We start from the raw sequence: 17248 nt of genomic DNA, 5'->3' as shown, positions 1-17248 counted from the left end.
TTTACACATAAAACACTACAATAAAATACACTTTATGTTTGACTGACTGTGCAAGCATTAGGAACACAGAGGAATAAAATTGAAGGACAATAGATTAAAAGGTGTAATTAAGGAAAAATGTAACAACAATGGCTGAATTTAAACTTAAAACTGAGTCGTAAAAGCAGGGGCGTCACAGTGGGGCCAATGGGGGGGGCAAAAAACAGGGATAAAAAGTTTGGTTTGGTTTTGTTTGCATTTATTTATTTATTTGTCTAATTTCCATGAATACATTAAAATTGGCTGAATGGACCCTTTTACTGTAAATGATGTTTTTTAGTGGGCGGGGCTTAGCTGGAGGCAAAACAATTCTCCACAGACATTAGCCAGCGCTAGCTAACAAGTTCTGTTGGCTTGATTTAGACAACAGCGAAAGATGATGCGAGTGGTGCATTCAGAAATACTGAGCATTGAAGCGCACTCTGGCACAAACTGGACCGTTCGTAAATTCATAACGCTGTCGGAATGTACTGTTCGGTTAGCCGTAAAAGTTTTCTTGCTTAAGTTTAGTCAACTACAGAACATAGTTCCATTTTGAAAAAAACACTGTTTGACTAAAAACAACTACGTTTGTTAAATGTCACATGACATACATCACTAGCATATTACTCAACGTACTAGCTCACGACGCCTTTCTTAGAACAACTCCTTGACTTTTGGTTTCACACTGGACTTCTAGAGCAGGCTGCTGTGTGAAAGTTTGTTGGACTCATTCTCCTCCCCTCCCGGCTCAAACAATCTAGACTGTCTTGCTCTTTATAGCCTACCATTGTCGTCGCCCAGAGAGTCAACAGATGCTGCCACCCCCCCGATCGTCTCATATCGCTGCTTAAGTGTTCCTCTGTGCGTCAGTGTCTGACAGCGACAGGCCACTGACCAAGCTTTGGTATCTGGCCATTTGGGCGTGAGATCGAGTTGCGAAGCTATGTTTCTGAAAACATTTAAGATTAGAAATAGACAATGTAGTAACAGAATCGTGACTCATATTTGATCATCACTGCCGTATTTGACTGTCTCATGTACTACTGTGTGGATATTAAGATGGTTTCAGCGAATATGACGAAAAGTTATTTTTATAAAACTGTAGCTTTACATGCACCATCAAGAATAAAGTACAGTGCAACTCAGTAGTTCATAAGAACAAATCTACAAATTTAAAGGAGACATGAAGCCTCTTGATAAAGTCTTCAAAAGATTTAAAAGGAGATACTGATGTGGCAAGCCAGAGTTTCTCAGAAAGGTTCCACATCCGAGTAGCCCTAAACGCTCTCCCCTTTAGTCTTTGAGCATGTCAGCCGGTTCCAGGTGAAGGAACAGCAGTTCAGATATATATTTTGAGACCATAAAAAGCTTTAAAAGTAGTAAGTAAAATCTTAAAGTCAATCCTAACAGATTGGCAGCCATTGTGAGGACATTAAAATTGGAGTAATCTGCTCTTATTTCCTGCTGTCGCCTTTTGTTTTACCTGTTAAAACTGTAACAGTTGTCAAACTGTCAGGAAATAAAAGCTTGAATGATAGTCGTGTGTCATTAAGAGAGTGAGGTTAGATTAAACTTGGCATTTAAAGGTATAGTTATCTTTTGTTTTACATTTTGGAGCTGCCATTACAGTGAAGCATTGCTTTTGTTATCATCAAATTGATCTCGCTCATACTGGAGCCGTCTGTCTGCAAAAAGGAAAGGTCACCACCTTGTGGTGGCTCATGGACACTGTCAGACGCTGCTGGGTTTTATATGTGAAGGAGGTCAGGGACTGGTTAGTAAAAGCCTGCTGGAAATTTGGAATTACTTGTAAAAAAATTCACAAGGGTTCAAGACATATGTGCAGTGTAAAAGAGATGTTTTTAGGATGTGTATTAATTTGCCACAACTGTTTTTCGAAATATATTTTTATTTTAATATAATTTAATTAAAATTAATTTAATTAAATATTTAATTATATCACTTCCCACACTGTGGAGCTTTTTGTGTTTAAAAGATAAACCATGCAGTACTTTTTCATGTTTTTACCTTTTTTTCTGTCACTAATGTTTTGTCTTTTATGTTTAGCACTTTGTGTTGCACTTTATGCATGAAATATGCTGTATAAATAAAGTTATTGTTACTGTTATTTTCCTGAAAAATCTCATCACTTATGACCTATAACAAGTGTGTGGCGATGTATTTACTTGCAGAGACTCTCTGTATTTTCTCATTCTATGCTTATTTTACTGTGTTTGAAAAAAAAAAAGCAAATACAGCAAGAAGAAAAACCAAGCAGACAAAGCTGATTCAAAAACAAGAGTGAATCTGGGATTGGCTGTTACCTGTTGGCGAGCACTTAAGTAGAGGATGGCGATGAAGAGTTGGCCCGTCTTCTTTTGGACAGTAGGTGCCGGTGGTCAACTCAGTTAGCTTGCTAAACTATCGGCCCTGCCATCATAACAAATACAACATTTTGACAAAAGTATGTTGCAAGTTTAAATGTTGTGTTTACAAAGAGTTAGGGTTAGGGTTAGGGGGTTAGGGTAAGCGACCATTCCTGCATAATCTACCTTTAATAAGTCTTTTTCTGTTGATCATGTCAACATCGTGACTCCTTTTTGGTCAAAGGTTTACTGAGCTGAGGAAATTTTCATTTTGGCAATTTTTAAAGAGAACATGCTGTTCAAACCTACATGTGTTCTTTAAGTAAGATAAATACAAAATAAAAATCATTTAAATTTTTATGCTCCTCCCCTAGAGATTTCAGTTCCTCTCCAGTGCTTAAAAAATTATTTGTCATGCCTTCCCCTTTTCCCCCTAACCCTTCCTCCCCTCATAAATAACAACAGTCCCTGTTATAGTTGTGTGGTATAAAGTGTGGAAGTTGACAAGGATGTCCTTCAAGTCCAACTTTGCTTCTTGCCATAAAATGGCCGTGCCTTCTAGAAAGACACAAAGAAAGAGTTTTCTGATCTGATGCATCAGTCAGCAGAAGAACATCTTTAGTCCGTGCCTTCCAAAAATAATTTTTAAAAAGCCACTAATGAAAAATAAATCTGTTTTATGAGCACAGTCTCACTCCGAAGTTCTTCAAATCTGGCGCTTGGGCAGTGAAACCAAATAAAAAAACGTGTCCTTTGACATGATACATGGCCGGTTGGTCTTATAGTTTAACAGCGCCCGGCGGTGTCAGGAGAAAACGTGGCAGGACAAGAACGAAGTTACGGCGGAGAAAGTCCAATTGGGGCAGGTCGGAAGGGATGGTGGACGGGTACAAGAAACACCAACTTTCATCTGAGAGAGCGGTGTTCGCAGTGGTGTACCAACGTAGTGCGTTTATTTTGAAAGAGACTGTATGTAAATGTTAAATTTCCAGTGAAAACAGAAGTGTATCTTGAAAGAACCCTAACCCTAACTTGAAACAGTGTCCCAGAACGCCAACAACCAACGCAACCACCCTGGGTGCGTTGGTTGTTGGCGTTGGCATCGTATGCTGACGTGCAAAGTCCATAACCCAAACCTCAATATGTGACGAGGTCGGAGTGAGAATGTGTTGACTTCATCATTTGACAACACTTTGGGTAAAGTTTGGATAGATTTAGGCAAAGATTATGGCTTGGGTTAAGGTCATTAAGTTGAGGGGACCTTTGTCCACATGGTTTCGATAAACACATGAGCAGGGTTAAGAAACAGTCGTCACCATGCTTGCTTTAAAAAAAAAAAAAACAATACTGACAGTTGGAAACAGGAAACAAAATTTACATTACAATGTTTTATTCACCCGTCCACCTCCTCCCTACGTGGACACTGTTGCTCTATAATATCACCAGAATGTGCAGACAGGAAGGATTCATAGAAAAGGTGTAGTTATATAGTCTTACTGGCATGTGTTTAAAGTCCAAACTGAAAGTGAGAGTCGAGAAGTAGGTCTGGATTATTAGGTAACAGTTTCTGCATCACAGGATGCAGTGATCAAAGGCATGCGCACAAAGACACCACAACAATTCTGATGATCTGGGAAGGAGAGAGTGGGAAAGGACTGGCTGAATATCTGCAGGGCTGATGAGGAAAGTGATAATAGGTGAGTGGGGAAGGTCAGGTTACTGGGGCAGAGGGGAAAAGTCACTGGGCATCTGTTGGACAGGAAGGGAATGGCAATGAACGGGAAGTGGGAATGTGGTTGGAGGAAGAGACGGACAGGCAGGATGTGCTAATTAGTGAAACAAAGTCCAGCTGATGAGAACGTCTTTACCTCCGCATGTGTTTGGTCGTAAACCAAAACACTGGAAAAATTAAAAGTTTGACTTGATGATGGCCCTAGAAGAAAAGAAAAGGGACCTCTTAAGTTATTACAGCTCATCCTTTGATCTACACTTCATCTGAGTTACTAGGATTCATCCTCTTAAGAAAATGAATGTCAATCCATTCAATAGCTGCTGAGATATTTCAGCCTGGACAGACGGACCATCACTGCCTGCTAACAGGGTTAAACAAAAATAACATCCACTGTGATTTGATGTGGTGAAAGAATAAAACATGTAAAAGTCCTGAGGGTACTTTTTATACGCAGCCTGCGTGACGAGCATCCAGTGATAGACCAGACCCTCTTTTCTGATGATGTGTTTATAACATAGAGACTATCATGCCAGTGAGGACGGACGTGATTGGTTTAAAGTCTGAGTGACAGATGAGCTGTGACCTGAGAGTGGGCTGAAACAGGACAGGAGGGAAAGATCTGTTTGTCTGAGTGGAGAGATAATGTGAAATATTACAGTGTAAATCATGACATCAGTGAGGTCAGTGAAGAATTGAACTAGGGGGCAGGAAAGTTTCCTCTTATCTTTTACAATCGATGGTCCAGATTGGATTACATCAGATTAGATTTGTCTATGTTTACACTGCACACAAGATTTTGGGAGCTTGTGAGTCATTGAACACAGCTGCACCTTCATTTATACAATTATATCCACCTTTTTTTGGCTATGACATCAATGCAGCTATTGATGTATCTGTGGGTTAAGCCACAGTGAGGACTTTTTTTCTCCAGTGAATCATAACTGTGATTATACATTTATTATTTGTTTATTTTAGCCTACAAATTGATCATGAACTAACAATTGCTGCCGAAGATTTCAGTAGCTTTAAGGCAGACAATGTTTGTCCTTTCTCTTTTCTAAATTCAAACATTCAGTGGTTTGTATTAGGATTTAATGTTTTAAACATTTATTATCCTGGTATATATCCATATGATTATTCACTACACATTATACAATCATTCAAAGGTAGTCAGTTGAACTGGCTTTGACAGTAAAGATGTCTGACTAAAGCTTTCCTTGACACAACACGTCTGCAGGATTGTCCAAAAATGATCTCATCTAAACCACAGGAAAAAAAAAAAGATTCACAAGATGCTTTTAAAAGCACAACACGACACTTGTAGACATCACCTGTAGAAATAGAGCAACAACCAAAGTATTGCAAGGTGTTATTTTACATTTCTAAGTGTTCCATGCAATGAAGATGAGGGGTAAAAACAGTGACACTATGGTGATGTAGAAAATGAAGAAAACTCTGTTGATTCTTGAGGCCCAAAGACCGGACTTCCCTCCTTCCTGTCTGCAGCCGAGGTGCAGATTCAGAGTTTTCTGCAGCTCCCTCAGCTCCTCCAGGATCAGCAGTAACACGCGAGACTCTCGTGACTGAATGCTGTTGTTAACCTGCACACACCAGGAGACACAGAGTCAAATTAGAATGGGTTGATTCATGTGTTATTGTCCTACAAGTCAGGTGGACAAAAACTGTGATGTGTCCGAAGTTAACGTTTCTTAACAGGCTGGATCGGGTCTCTTAAAACAACATATCCTCATGGAACGGTTCGTGTGGTCTATGATTCAGCGGCCCACAAATGACGTTATGTCCTTGATGTAAAGTATATAATTAATGTAAAGTTACTGTGGCTAGGTTTAGGGAAGGAAACATGGTGAGGACATATCTTAAAATGACTCAAAGTTCACACGAATTCGAACATGTGCCTTCTGGGGAAAGCCAGTGCTTTTGTGACCAATCCACCACACCAACCTGCCTTCTCACAAGACTGCTCTGGAGGGATATGTACGAATTTGGGTGCATTACTTTGGTAGGAAAACTTAGTTTATGAGAACAGCCTCCTTAAAGCATGTTAACATGTTGGATTTTGCCATTTTATCTAAACAGTGTTGACTGATGCTTCCGACTCCACAGCCCAAACATTGGTCTATAGTTTAACCTTATCTGCTTATCCGGGGCCGGGTTGCGGGGGCAGCAGGCCAAGCAAAGCTCCCCAGACGTCCCCAGCAATGCTTTCCAGCTCCCAGGCCAAATGAGATATGTAATCCCTCCAGCGTGTTCTGGGTCTGCCCCGGGACCTCCTACCAGTGGGACGTGCCAGATACTAGCCTGAGTGTCAGACTGAAGCTCCCAGAACCTTCAGTCTGACATGGCTTCCATTGAAGGCGATTTACAAGGGTTAGGGAATTTGATTTTTCCCTAACCAATCGGTAGAGATCAATCTGACGTCATTAGTATCCATGCCTCGGGGGTGCCGATAACAAGCGAGCGTTGCCCGTTTAAAATGTCTCCGTCGTCGTGCACGCCCAACTGCATCGCCGTTAAATCCAGTTTAGCAGCTTCCTTAATTTGGTCCTCCATTAACGCGAGTAGTGGCGAAAAACCTCGATAGCATCGTTAATGTGGTCTGTAGGATCTGTAGCGGTCGCCATTGTTGCTATCCTCACCAGTTACCCACCGGCGTACAGCTTGACATCAGTGTGGCACTGATTGGCTAATCTCTAGACCCCCAGCGTTCATTGGTCCGTCCAGCGTTTGGACGAGATAAATTGCAAATTCATTGAAGTATGCCAGACCAGAGATGCAAGCCTACTCAGTTGAGTGGGCGGGGCCTATGGTCTGGAACCAGGCTAGCCAGATACACCTTTAACGGGAGGCGCCCTTGAGACATCCTGATCAAATGTCTGAACCATCTCAACTGACCCTTTTCGACACAAAGGGACAGCGGCTCTACTCCGAGCTCCCTCCAGATGTCCAAGCTCCTTACCCTATCTCTAAGGCTGAGCCCAGACACCCCACGGAGGAAACTCATTTCAGCCGCTTGTATCCGCGATCTCATTCTTTCGGTCACTACCCAGAGCTCATGACCATAGGTGAGGGTTGGGACGTAGATGGACCAGTAAATGGTGTGAATCTGTGCAGGGCAAGCTGTTCAAACAAATTGCCCCTGGTAGGATTAATAAATGTGTCTTAATCTGAATCTACATGATTACACCCATGAGAACGACACAATTTTGTCCACCCACCTTGTGATAATATCAGAACCTCTAATGACGTACCTCTTCAGCCATGGGCAGCAGTTCGTGCGGTTTCTCACCACTGGACTCTTTGCTGATGCATGAACAGCAGGTCTGTCTTTTCTCCTCTGGAAACACACAGCAGGTTAGTCACAGAAAATATGATTCACAATCATGCTGCCTATCAACAACACTGGAAAATATAGTTTCAAATCTGTGTTATTTTATTAGGGGCGAGATTTGACCGGATATGATTCAACAGTAGCGCGTCCTCAGCAACATAAGCAGTCAAACCAATAACTGTCATCAGAAAATTGGTTTTAAGGCCATTAAAGTAACAAATAACACTTTTGGGTCTCACCTGTGTTACAGTTATCTTTTTTGACTTTTTCCTGTTTGTCCTCCCAGTCGTCCCTCAGCCTGAGCCCCTCCTGGGTTGCAGAGTCTTTCTCCATAAGATACGTAACCAAGATCGTCTCCAGCAGGCTGAGCAGCATCAGAGCAAAAATCACAATGCAGTAGGTCGCTGAGAGAAAGAAGAAGGCAATAACGTGTTTTCATATTTGGTGCTCCTGACTGTATGAATCATAGTCCAGTTAACAATATGGCCTTACAGCAGGAGTCAGTACCTATGAGTGGTGTCTTGTTGGACATGGAGGGCAGGATGTCGTTCAGAATGAGCAGCAGGACAGAGATGGCCAGCAGTACGGTGACTTTGAAGCCCAGCTTCTCTCCTCGATGGTCTGCAATGAAGAAGGAGGCGAGGTCCAGACTTAGGAAGAACAGGATGGGCAACAGGAAGTTGATGACATGGAGAAGGGGCCTTCTCTTCATGGTGAACTAGAAAAAACAGGTTCAAAGGTCAGACTAGATCGACCAAATGACAACAGAAATTATAATTTCTGGAGTTACAAACTTACTCTGGGGGCCTGTTTCGGAACAAACTCTGAGTCTAACCCTTAACGCTGACTCTGAGATGAAAAACTCTGAGTGTTTAATCAGTTCAGTCAACTCTGAGCTAAGCTCATGCATAGAAATATTAATGTATAAATATCTGACCTGTACACATTCATCTTAAAAAAAGTGTCAGTCAGTTAATACAATTAAGTTTTATTCAGTGATGTCCATTAATTCATCATTTAGGCCACAACTACATTATATTTTAATTACACTGCTCAGAAAAATTAAGGGTACACTTTGTGGTCACAGTCTAACACCAAGTCTGTTAAACTTCTGGGATATCAATCTGTCCATTTAGGAAGCACAAGTGATTGTGAATCAGTTTCAGGTCCTTTGGTGTAAATCAAAGTGACAACAGGTGCAATGGAGAGGCAAAAGCAAGACAACTTACAAAAAGGGAATGGCTTTACATGTGGTGTCCACAGACAGTTGCTCTGTGCTTATCCTTCCTGACTGATTCTTCTCTAGTTTTCTGTTCTGCTAATGTCCTCGTCACTACTGGTAGCATTAGGTGGTACCAACAAACCAAAACAAAAAAAAAAAACTGAAGGTGGGGCCTCACACCTGGGCACTTGCTAGCCTGTTGCAATGTGTGTTCACCGAATGCTAGGAAGGAGTCTTGCCTTGCCTCTATAGGACCCAACTTGGAAGGACCCTACCTACAAAGGAAGCATTCTTGACTTTGAGAAGCACCAACACGCATCCTTGAAAATTCTCTGAAGGAAGGACGCAGTCCTCGGTAGAATTTTAAGGATCCTTGACATTGGAACAGTCCTTTAGCGGAATTTGATGATATAGCCTCCTTGAAATTCAGCCATTTAAAGATCCTTCCTTGACTTTGAGAAGAAAACCTGCCAGCAAGCAAGGTAGGTTCATAGAATCAGTTACCACAGTAACTGACTCAGAGTTTAAGTTACCTCTATTTCTGAAACAGAAAACCCAGAGTTTCTCTCATCTCAGGGTCAACTATGTCAGTGTTTTCACTAAACCGGTTTTCTGAAACAGGGCCCAGGTGTCCAAAGTACATTTTAAAAAAACTTCTTCACTTGTGCAGAGGAATAATGATTTGCTCTTGAATTACTTAATTTGTGGTCTCATAATAACAACAATAATAATAAAAATAATATACGCACAAACGTACAGTGTATATGAGCTGTTCCCATTGTTTATCGTCAATGCTGAAATTGCGGCTGGTGACGGACAGCTGGAGGAACTCCCACTCTCCCTGAGTCATCATCAGCTCTCTGGAAAACTGTGTGGCTCGTGACGAGTTGGAGAAAGGAAAGAGACGAACCTCCTCAACTGAGGAGAGAGGACGAAAGTTTGAGCGTAAGGAGGTGAGGGTAAAAACACTGACTTCAGCACAGTCACACACACACACACACACACACACTCGCTCCTTCACCACAGTGTATTGCAGATCCAATGGAGATGTTGCATCTCTGTATGTCAAAGGGGAACTTGTGGACGTCCATCTCACAGCTGCTGACCACCTTCATGTCCTCTTCCAAAGTGATCACCCCACTGTGGGACACCTGCATGTACGGATTCTGAGGCGAGTCATCCTTCTGTGTCCTGAGACACAAACACACAAAATCTTTTCATGTTATGTTTGTGGTGCATTCAAACTGCACGGTATATCACATTAATCATGAACTGAATTAATCAATGATGGAGCGCCTCATGGCACCACCTCAGGACCATGTGTTTGCTTGTTGTTCTGCTTAACAATAGTGTTGTATGTGCTCTAATAAAGGTGAGCACACAGTGAAGTCATTAACCTACTAAACAAACAGGGTGTGTGGAATCAGCAGACATCGAGCTATTGAATTACTTAATGTTGAACAGCTACATAATGAGTGCTGGACCTAGCACACTTCGCTACTACCAGGTTGGACCCCTGTTGACCTCAGAACTGCCTTAATTCTTGGTGGCACAGACTCAACAAGATGCTGGAAACATTCCTCAGAGATTTTGGTCCATATTGACATGATGACATCACACAGTTGCTGCAGATTTGTCGGCTGCACATCCATGATGAGAATCTCCCGTTCCACCACATCCCAAAGGTGCTCTATTGGACTGAGATCTGGTGACTGTGGAGGCCATTGGAGTACAGTGAACTCATTGTCATGTTCAAGAAACCAGTTTGAGATGATGTGAGCTTTGTGACATGGTGCATTATCCTGCTGGAAGTGGCCATCAGAAGATGGGTACACTGTGGTCATAAAGGGATGGACACGGTCAGCAACAATACTCAGGTAGGCTGTGGGGTTTAAACCATGCTCAGTTGGTACTAAGGGGCCCAAAGTGTGCCAAGAAAATCTCCCCCTCACCATTACACCACCAGCAGCAGCCTGAACCGTTGATACAAGGCAGGATGGATCCATGCTTTCATGTTGTTTACACCAAATTCTGACCCTACCATCTGAATGTGGCAGCAGAAATCCAGAATGTAGCGGGGTTCTTCCGGGAAAAATGTGGCATAGTCGGGAAGATACATTTTAAAGTGTTTATTCCACCAAACCAACCAAAACAGTGAAAAAAAATATGTACAAAGTAACAACAAAATATTTACAAAAAGGTACCCTGGGTTCAGAGTTCTTCAGTAACCAAAATTACAGCTGGACCACCGGCCGAAAAACAAGGACAATCGTCCAAAAACACGCTCACTCAGTACTTTCTCTTGTTGTCAAATACCTGCCATGTACCACCAACTCTCCACACCAACATGGACAAGATGGCTGCCTTATAAATCATATGCCCCTCCCACTGGGCATGACACAAAAAGAATAATTAACTTTGAAATCAGTGTTTCCCTACAAATAGAAACAACCAAAAATGTATTGACAAATAGTTACATACAGAGAAATACCTCCTTTAAATATTCACTGTTCAACATGTCAACATACAGTCTCCAATACTGCAAAATAAACATAATTAGCGCAAACACACATTTAAATTAATCAGGTGACTATTTTCCCGCTATGTCCCCTTTAAACCCCAGGAACTCGATACGCCCTGTTTGGCGAATTTGGCGTCTGACAGAGGGCAGCGGGGAGGACAACCCGGCATCTGCGGTGAGTGTCTATGTGATATGGATGGGTATGAACAGGCGTGCAGAAGGGCGAGTGTGCACCCTCATGCGAACTACAGAACAGTGGGGCGGTGAATTATGGCGATAATTGCAACCAATGTAGTGGACCAGAACGGGGTTCGGAAATGTTTGATGAGTGGGGTGTAACGTGTAGCGCATAGCGCGTAGCATGTGTGTCTGTGTGTATGTGTACTGTATGTGTGCACTGCCCGCACTCAGTGACGGGGCTGCGCCGTCACTCAGACTCATCAGACCAGGCAATGTTTTTCCAGTCTTCTATTGTCCAGTTTTGGTGAGCCTGTGTGAACTGTAGCCTCAGTTTCCTGTTGTTAGCTGACAGGAGTGGCACCTGGTGTGGTCTCCTGCTGCTGTAGCCCATCTGCTTCAAGGCTGGACGTGTTGTTGGTTCAGAGATGGTCTTCTGCAGACCTTGGTTGGAACCAGTGGTTATTTGAGTTACTGTTGCCTTTCTATCATCTTGAACCAGTCTGGCCATTCTCCTCTGACCTCTGGCATCAACAAGGCATTTTCACCCAGAGAACTGCTGCTCACTGGATATTTTCTCTTTGTTGGACCATCCTCTGTAAACCCTAGAGATGGTTGTGTGTGAAAATCCCAGTAGACTCAGACCAGCCCATCTGGCAACATCAACCATTCCGCGTTCAAAGTCACTTAAATCACCTTTCTTCCCCATTCTGATGCTCAGTTTTTAACTTCAGCAGGTCGTCTTGACCATGTCTACATACCTAAATGCATTGAGTTGCTGCCATGTGATTGGCTGATTATTAGGTACAGGTGTACCTTATAAAGTGGCCGGTGAGTGTATATTTATTATTTTATTTTTGTCTTTCCATGGGTGGATTATCGAATGGGCCTACCAGGCTCAGGGGCTGTCATCAACTTTGCATCACCTATCGCAGTCAAATGGCTCAGTCATCTGTGGGGGTTTACGCATCTGAGCCCAGAGACCTATTGTTTTATAATCCGCCTGTGTGTCCATCTCTTCCTTTAAAATCAGTTTTTGTGTAACTTTTCATGTGTGTTCGTGTGTGCTGCAGGCTCACATCTCATAGATGAAGAGGTCTGGTCTCCAGAGCATTTCTTTAGGAACTGAAATATGAGTGATTCCACAAAACTGAGCCGGGTCCCACGAGATGCGTTCATTGTTCCACATCTGCAGGAAATTAAAGGTGAAATACCAGACAGACAAGAGACAGGTTGTTGCAGAGACAGCTGACATAAAATAAAAGAGACATGTAAAAGATCCAAAAAAAAATCAGAGCTCACCATTGTTGCCCAGATGAAAGGAATAAAAGTTTGTGTTTTCTCAATCTGGTGATAAACACACAAACACACACATCAGAACAAATCATCTCAATGTCCAGTATTACAGTTTAGCTTCCAGTGTTTCTGGCAGTATCAGCTCTTCGCTACTTCAGCTAATGGACCAATCAGGTAACGAGCTCACAGTGGTTGCTCTGGTCAAAGAGGATGCAATTTGGCCCCCGTATGATAGAAGTTTACCAGCAGGCCCCCTGGACAAGGCTGGATGTTCAAAATAAAAGCCCCCAGATGGTACCAAGAGTTTACCAAGGCCCTGAACTAGGCTGCATTTTCAAAATAAAAGCCCCCAGATGGTACCAAGTGTTTAACAGGGGCACTGAACCAGGTTGGATTTTCAAAATAAAAGCCCATAAATGATGCCAAGAATTTACCAGGGGCACTAAACTTGGCTGAAACTCAAAATAAAGGCATCTAGCACCTACCACGGCCAGGATGGCATAGAGGATGATGTCCAGCTCCACCATGGTGAGGTGCGTGTAGTCCAACACAGGCCGGGTCAGTTTAAACGCGGCGTTATTTGTGGTAAGATTCAAGTAGTCCACTATATCCTGGTAACTGCACACTTTCTCAGAGGACAACCCATCTGAATGAAAACAGTTATCAGAGACAATTTCTTCCCAAAACTTCAACTTCAATAAGAAGTTTTTGTTGAACCTATTGCAGTTTTTTTTAGTTTATTGTTGATTTAACTTGATTTATCTTATACTCAAAAGTTGATTCTGTATGAAAACCAGGGTAGATTCTTTATCCTCAGATTTGTTTGATTTTTTCCTTCTGCAAGTTCATAACAAAAAAAAACCCATTCTTTCTATTGCAATCTAAGCTGGCTAATGAAGAGCAATTAGACTAATCTTCTGTGTACATTATTTTTAAACACAGATGTTATGATAAGAGGAAGGCTTCTGGAGTCATCTGCATTACTGTTTCCCCTCCTCCTTTAAATGAAGCACTATTTTCTCTCCACAGCAGCGTGAACCAGGCAAACCAAAGACGTCATAACATGGTTTGAGTTTGATGAAAAGGTGACCATTTTTGGTTCAAGATTTGCACTGACCCTCACCGCCTCCACACCCTTAAACAGTTTATAACCCAAATATAAACAGTGCTGGCACGATGGAAAATACTATTCCAACTAAAGCAATCACCGACACTTTGCTTAGACACTTTTCCAAAGTCCAAAGGCATAAACACACATCAAACATGCTTGTGCAGCACAAAGTCTTACCTGTGAAGATGATCAGGAGGAGAAAAGCAACATGTATCATATCTGCAGCCGTGAGTGAGTGAGTGTGTGTGCGTGTGTGTGTGTGTTAGAGCAGCCTCCAGCTGAGAGTGTGTCCCTGCTGTACGACCAGACCCACTGTGTGATGCAGTCCTTTGATTTGAGCAGAGGAGGGTTGGGCTGGATGAATGACCTCTGCCTGAGATGAGAAACCCCTCCCACAGTGGACAGCAAGGATTGACGTTGCAATCGGTTAAAGAGTAACTTTACTGTTTTTCAACCCTATCTTCAGATTTGTGATTTAGAGATACACTGTGACAAAAAAAAACATATTTATTTCTAATGCTCTGTGTGTCTCTGGGGGCTGCTTCAAACTGTTCTTCTGCAAACCAGTGGCATCATTGGTTCTCGGAAAAACTACTCTGGGTATCCAGGGGGCGTGCTCTAGATGCATCTCAAAAACAAATCCTCCCTCTTGTCTTGCTTCATTGCAAACTAGCTGCGTGTCTAACAGCACATTGGCATCGTGCGATATAAGTGCGGAGGATGTTATAGACAGAGACTCAGGCAAGGTATTTATTCGAGCCAGACTACACAGCTGAAGAAATGCAGTGGCAAGATGACGGAGCAATCCAGTGGAGAGCTTCGGAGGCTGCAGCTGTGTTTGCCATTCATGTGGATACAGTTTGTGGCGACCCTCCAGAACCTTTGCTCAAACAGAGCTGACAACAACACAAAGAGCCTGTATTGCGTTATTATCTATGAAACTTTTGCTCCTCACTTGGACAGAGGTGTGCAGGTGGTCAACCAAACCTTAGTCGACCAGAAAGGTCATTAGTCCACAAGATCTCATTGGTCGCTTAGTCGCAGAAAAAAACAACAACAACCAAACATGAAACATGAGCTGCGCCTTGTTAAAATAAATCAAAACCTATATGACTAGACCATGTAGACAGGAGTCACGCTACAAACCAATCACAGCCCACAGATATCTTTCCCTTCTTCTGTAAATATTCAGTCTGATAAATACGGAAAAGTTGATCATGTTAGTGCAGGGCTACCCAGAGCTTTGCATCTGTCCCACAGACGACAGGCCTACACACTTATAAACAGCGGCTGGAAGAAGATCAGCTCTGCACTCAGGATTTCAGGTAAATAGGCTATACGGTGCTTGTTAAGGTTGCTTAGCAACCTCAGATGCAACCTGCCGCCACGCTCTTGAAAACTGGCACAAAAAAGGCACAAGAGTAGGTCCAAGCGCCCAACCTCACATTTTCCTGGCGGTTAAAGACACAGCATGTGTGCGGCCCCTAATTTCCAGGGCTGGTACCTGCGGTTATTCCACAAGCTAGTTAATAACATGTCGGGCAGGAAATCCAAAGTGTGGGATCATTTTGAGAAGGTGAAGGACAAACCCAAGGTGATATGTAAACTCATCGTCATTGGTCGACTACAAACATGACGTATCATCTGAAACATGGAAGTAGCTACATGCCCATTAGCCCACAGCGTCATTAACAGGCGGCTCGCTCAGTGTGTGACGTGCACTTGTAGATAAAATACAGGCCTATATTAATGAAGGTTCATTAGTACGGTTTGTATTTCTCTGTAATGTAGCACAGTGTTAACAATGTTACTGACACTATTCTTTCACACACCTTCAACTCAAACCATTGTGTTCCCCCGCCCAAAATATATCATTTAATAATTAAATTGATATCGTAAACATGCGGGCGACCAGTTGACTAATGGCCCTAAATGATGACTACTGGTCAACTAGGAAAATTCTTAGGCCGGGGGGAACACCTAATATCAGCAATAACCGGTTGTTAGGTGAACTGTTTCCTGTTGGAAAATCACTGGAGACCTTCTTCAGGATCCTGAAGACAGGGCTCAGAGGGCAGATAACACCTGAGTGAGTACTTTTTTCACCGAGCACAATGTTTTGGCCACCAAAGTAATAGCTCTTGTCTGGGGTGGTGATACACAGCTTCCAGACACTATACAAGAAGGCATGTTTGTTGTTAATACATTTTTTGCCCAACATTCTCATCGAACACTGGAGTAACATATTTCAGACACCTTTACTTTTTGTAAACAGAGTTTGAAACGCTTACTGCCTATTTGGGGGTTGAGCGTCAGGAGCCCGGCCACAATGCATCCTGAAGACACTGCAGTAACAGCCATGCAAGAAGAAAACTCAGTTTCCTCGGTCAATACTGCGCACACTGAGAAATGTATTGTTTCAATTGGCTGCATTTAACATCAACACTGATTGGATAGGGGGGACATGTGGTGTACATCAGGCCTTGGCTTGACTCTTGAGGCAAGTGAGATTGAAGGTAACAAATAATAAAACTAAGGGAAAGGCAAGTGGAGAGGCTTTATCCATCTGGAACAAGACATAATGTGAATTTACAGCTGGCTCACATCTTATTTGACACCAGGGACGAAAGGATAGAGAATCTCAGTCTGCACATGTGAGGACACAGAGTTACAAAACAAGACATTTACTGTACCATATGCGGGGCAGGCCGCATCAGATGAGAAGATAAAATTCAATTAGAGCGGAACTTGATCACTAAAACGACGAGGTAATGACATTATGAACACTGACACCATTTAAACCCACTCATCTTGTGCAAGGCTCATGGCGGGCAGCCTGGCATTAAAGCTGATTTATTATTTATGTAAAAAGTCTGTTTTTGGACCAGAAGTGAATTCGCTGATGCAGTTTTAATTCTGAGTGAATGGTTTTGTATTTTAATGGACTTGTGTGCTCACACTGTAGTTTCTGACAAAGTAATGATTTTTTCCATTAATTAATCGTTAGTTGCAAATAGTGATACATGTCTACAAAATAGCTTGTTTTCTCTGATCAACAGTTCATAATCTAAAGATGTTGAAATCACAGCCAGTGCTTTGCCACTATTTTGATTACTGACTTCAGTGATTGGTAATAAAAATAATTTGAGTAAACATTTGGTTAACTTCTCAAAAGAGCTCCAGGTTATTCCCGTAAACAAGAACGTAAGTTTAACATTGGTACCTGGGATAATCTGGGCGTCTATAAAGAAACAGAAAGAAATACATTTACCTTTTTAAGTATCTAAGATACGGTTAATGGGAAGTTTCTCATATGTAAAGACCTGATCCATGTTTAAAGCTGTATACATTGTTTTTTGGCCACTTGGGAGCAGCGTTACACAATGTCATTACAACACTGACATATTATCACCTCATAAAGTTACATGAAAGCAGATGATTGTGTATTTACAT

General features: G+C 42.3%; 1 protein-coding gene across 1 annotated transcript; it reads right to left on the bottom strand.

Annotated features, from left to right (window-relative positions):
* Nucleotides 1-3918: 3918 nt before the first annotated feature.
* On the bottom strand, nt 3919-14244 carry LOC125881119 (5-hydroxytryptamine receptor 3A-like). The gene is made up of 10 exons (XM_049564135.1): nt 13973-14244; nt 13170-13330; nt 12691-12735; nt 12468-12577; nt 9712-9881; nt 9448-9608; nt 7976-8186; nt 7708-7872; nt 7389-7474; nt 3919-5720 (listed from the first exon to the last, which is right to left on the bottom strand). Exons 1-10 carry the CDS (start codon nt 14010-14012, stop codon nt 5502-5504), a joined length of 1368 nt encoding a protein of 455 aa, XP_049420092.1. The 5' UTR covers nt 14013-14244; the 3' UTR covers nt 3919-5501.
* Between the last annotated feature and the right edge of the window lie 3004 nt (nt 14245-17248).

Source organism: Epinephelus fuscoguttatus, linkage group LG20, assembly GCF_011397635.1.
Source record: "Epinephelus fuscoguttatus linkage group LG20, E.fuscoguttatus.final_Chr_v1".
In the NCBI taxonomy this organism is placed as follows: Eukaryota; Metazoa; Chordata; class Actinopteri; order Perciformes; family Serranidae; genus Epinephelus; species Epinephelus fuscoguttatus.
The sequence above is the reverse complement of the archived record's forward strand: the minus strand, read 5'-3'. Positions and strand labels throughout refer to the sequence as shown.

Bases quoted from the DNA above. Each gene is read 5' to 3' on its own strand.
- LOC125881119 (XM_049564135.1), bottom strand. From the start codon at position 14,012: ATGATACATGTTGCTTTTCTCCTCCTGATCATCTTCACAG. The intron at 13,331-13,972 runs GTAAGACTTTGT...GTTTTCATTCAG, and splicing joins CCTCCTGATCATCTTCACAG to ATGGGTTGTCCTCTGAGAAA. The intron at 9,882-12,467 runs GTGAGCCTGCAG...TTTGTGTCTCAG, and splicing joins GACCTCTTCATCTATGAGAT to GACACAGAAGGATGACTCGC.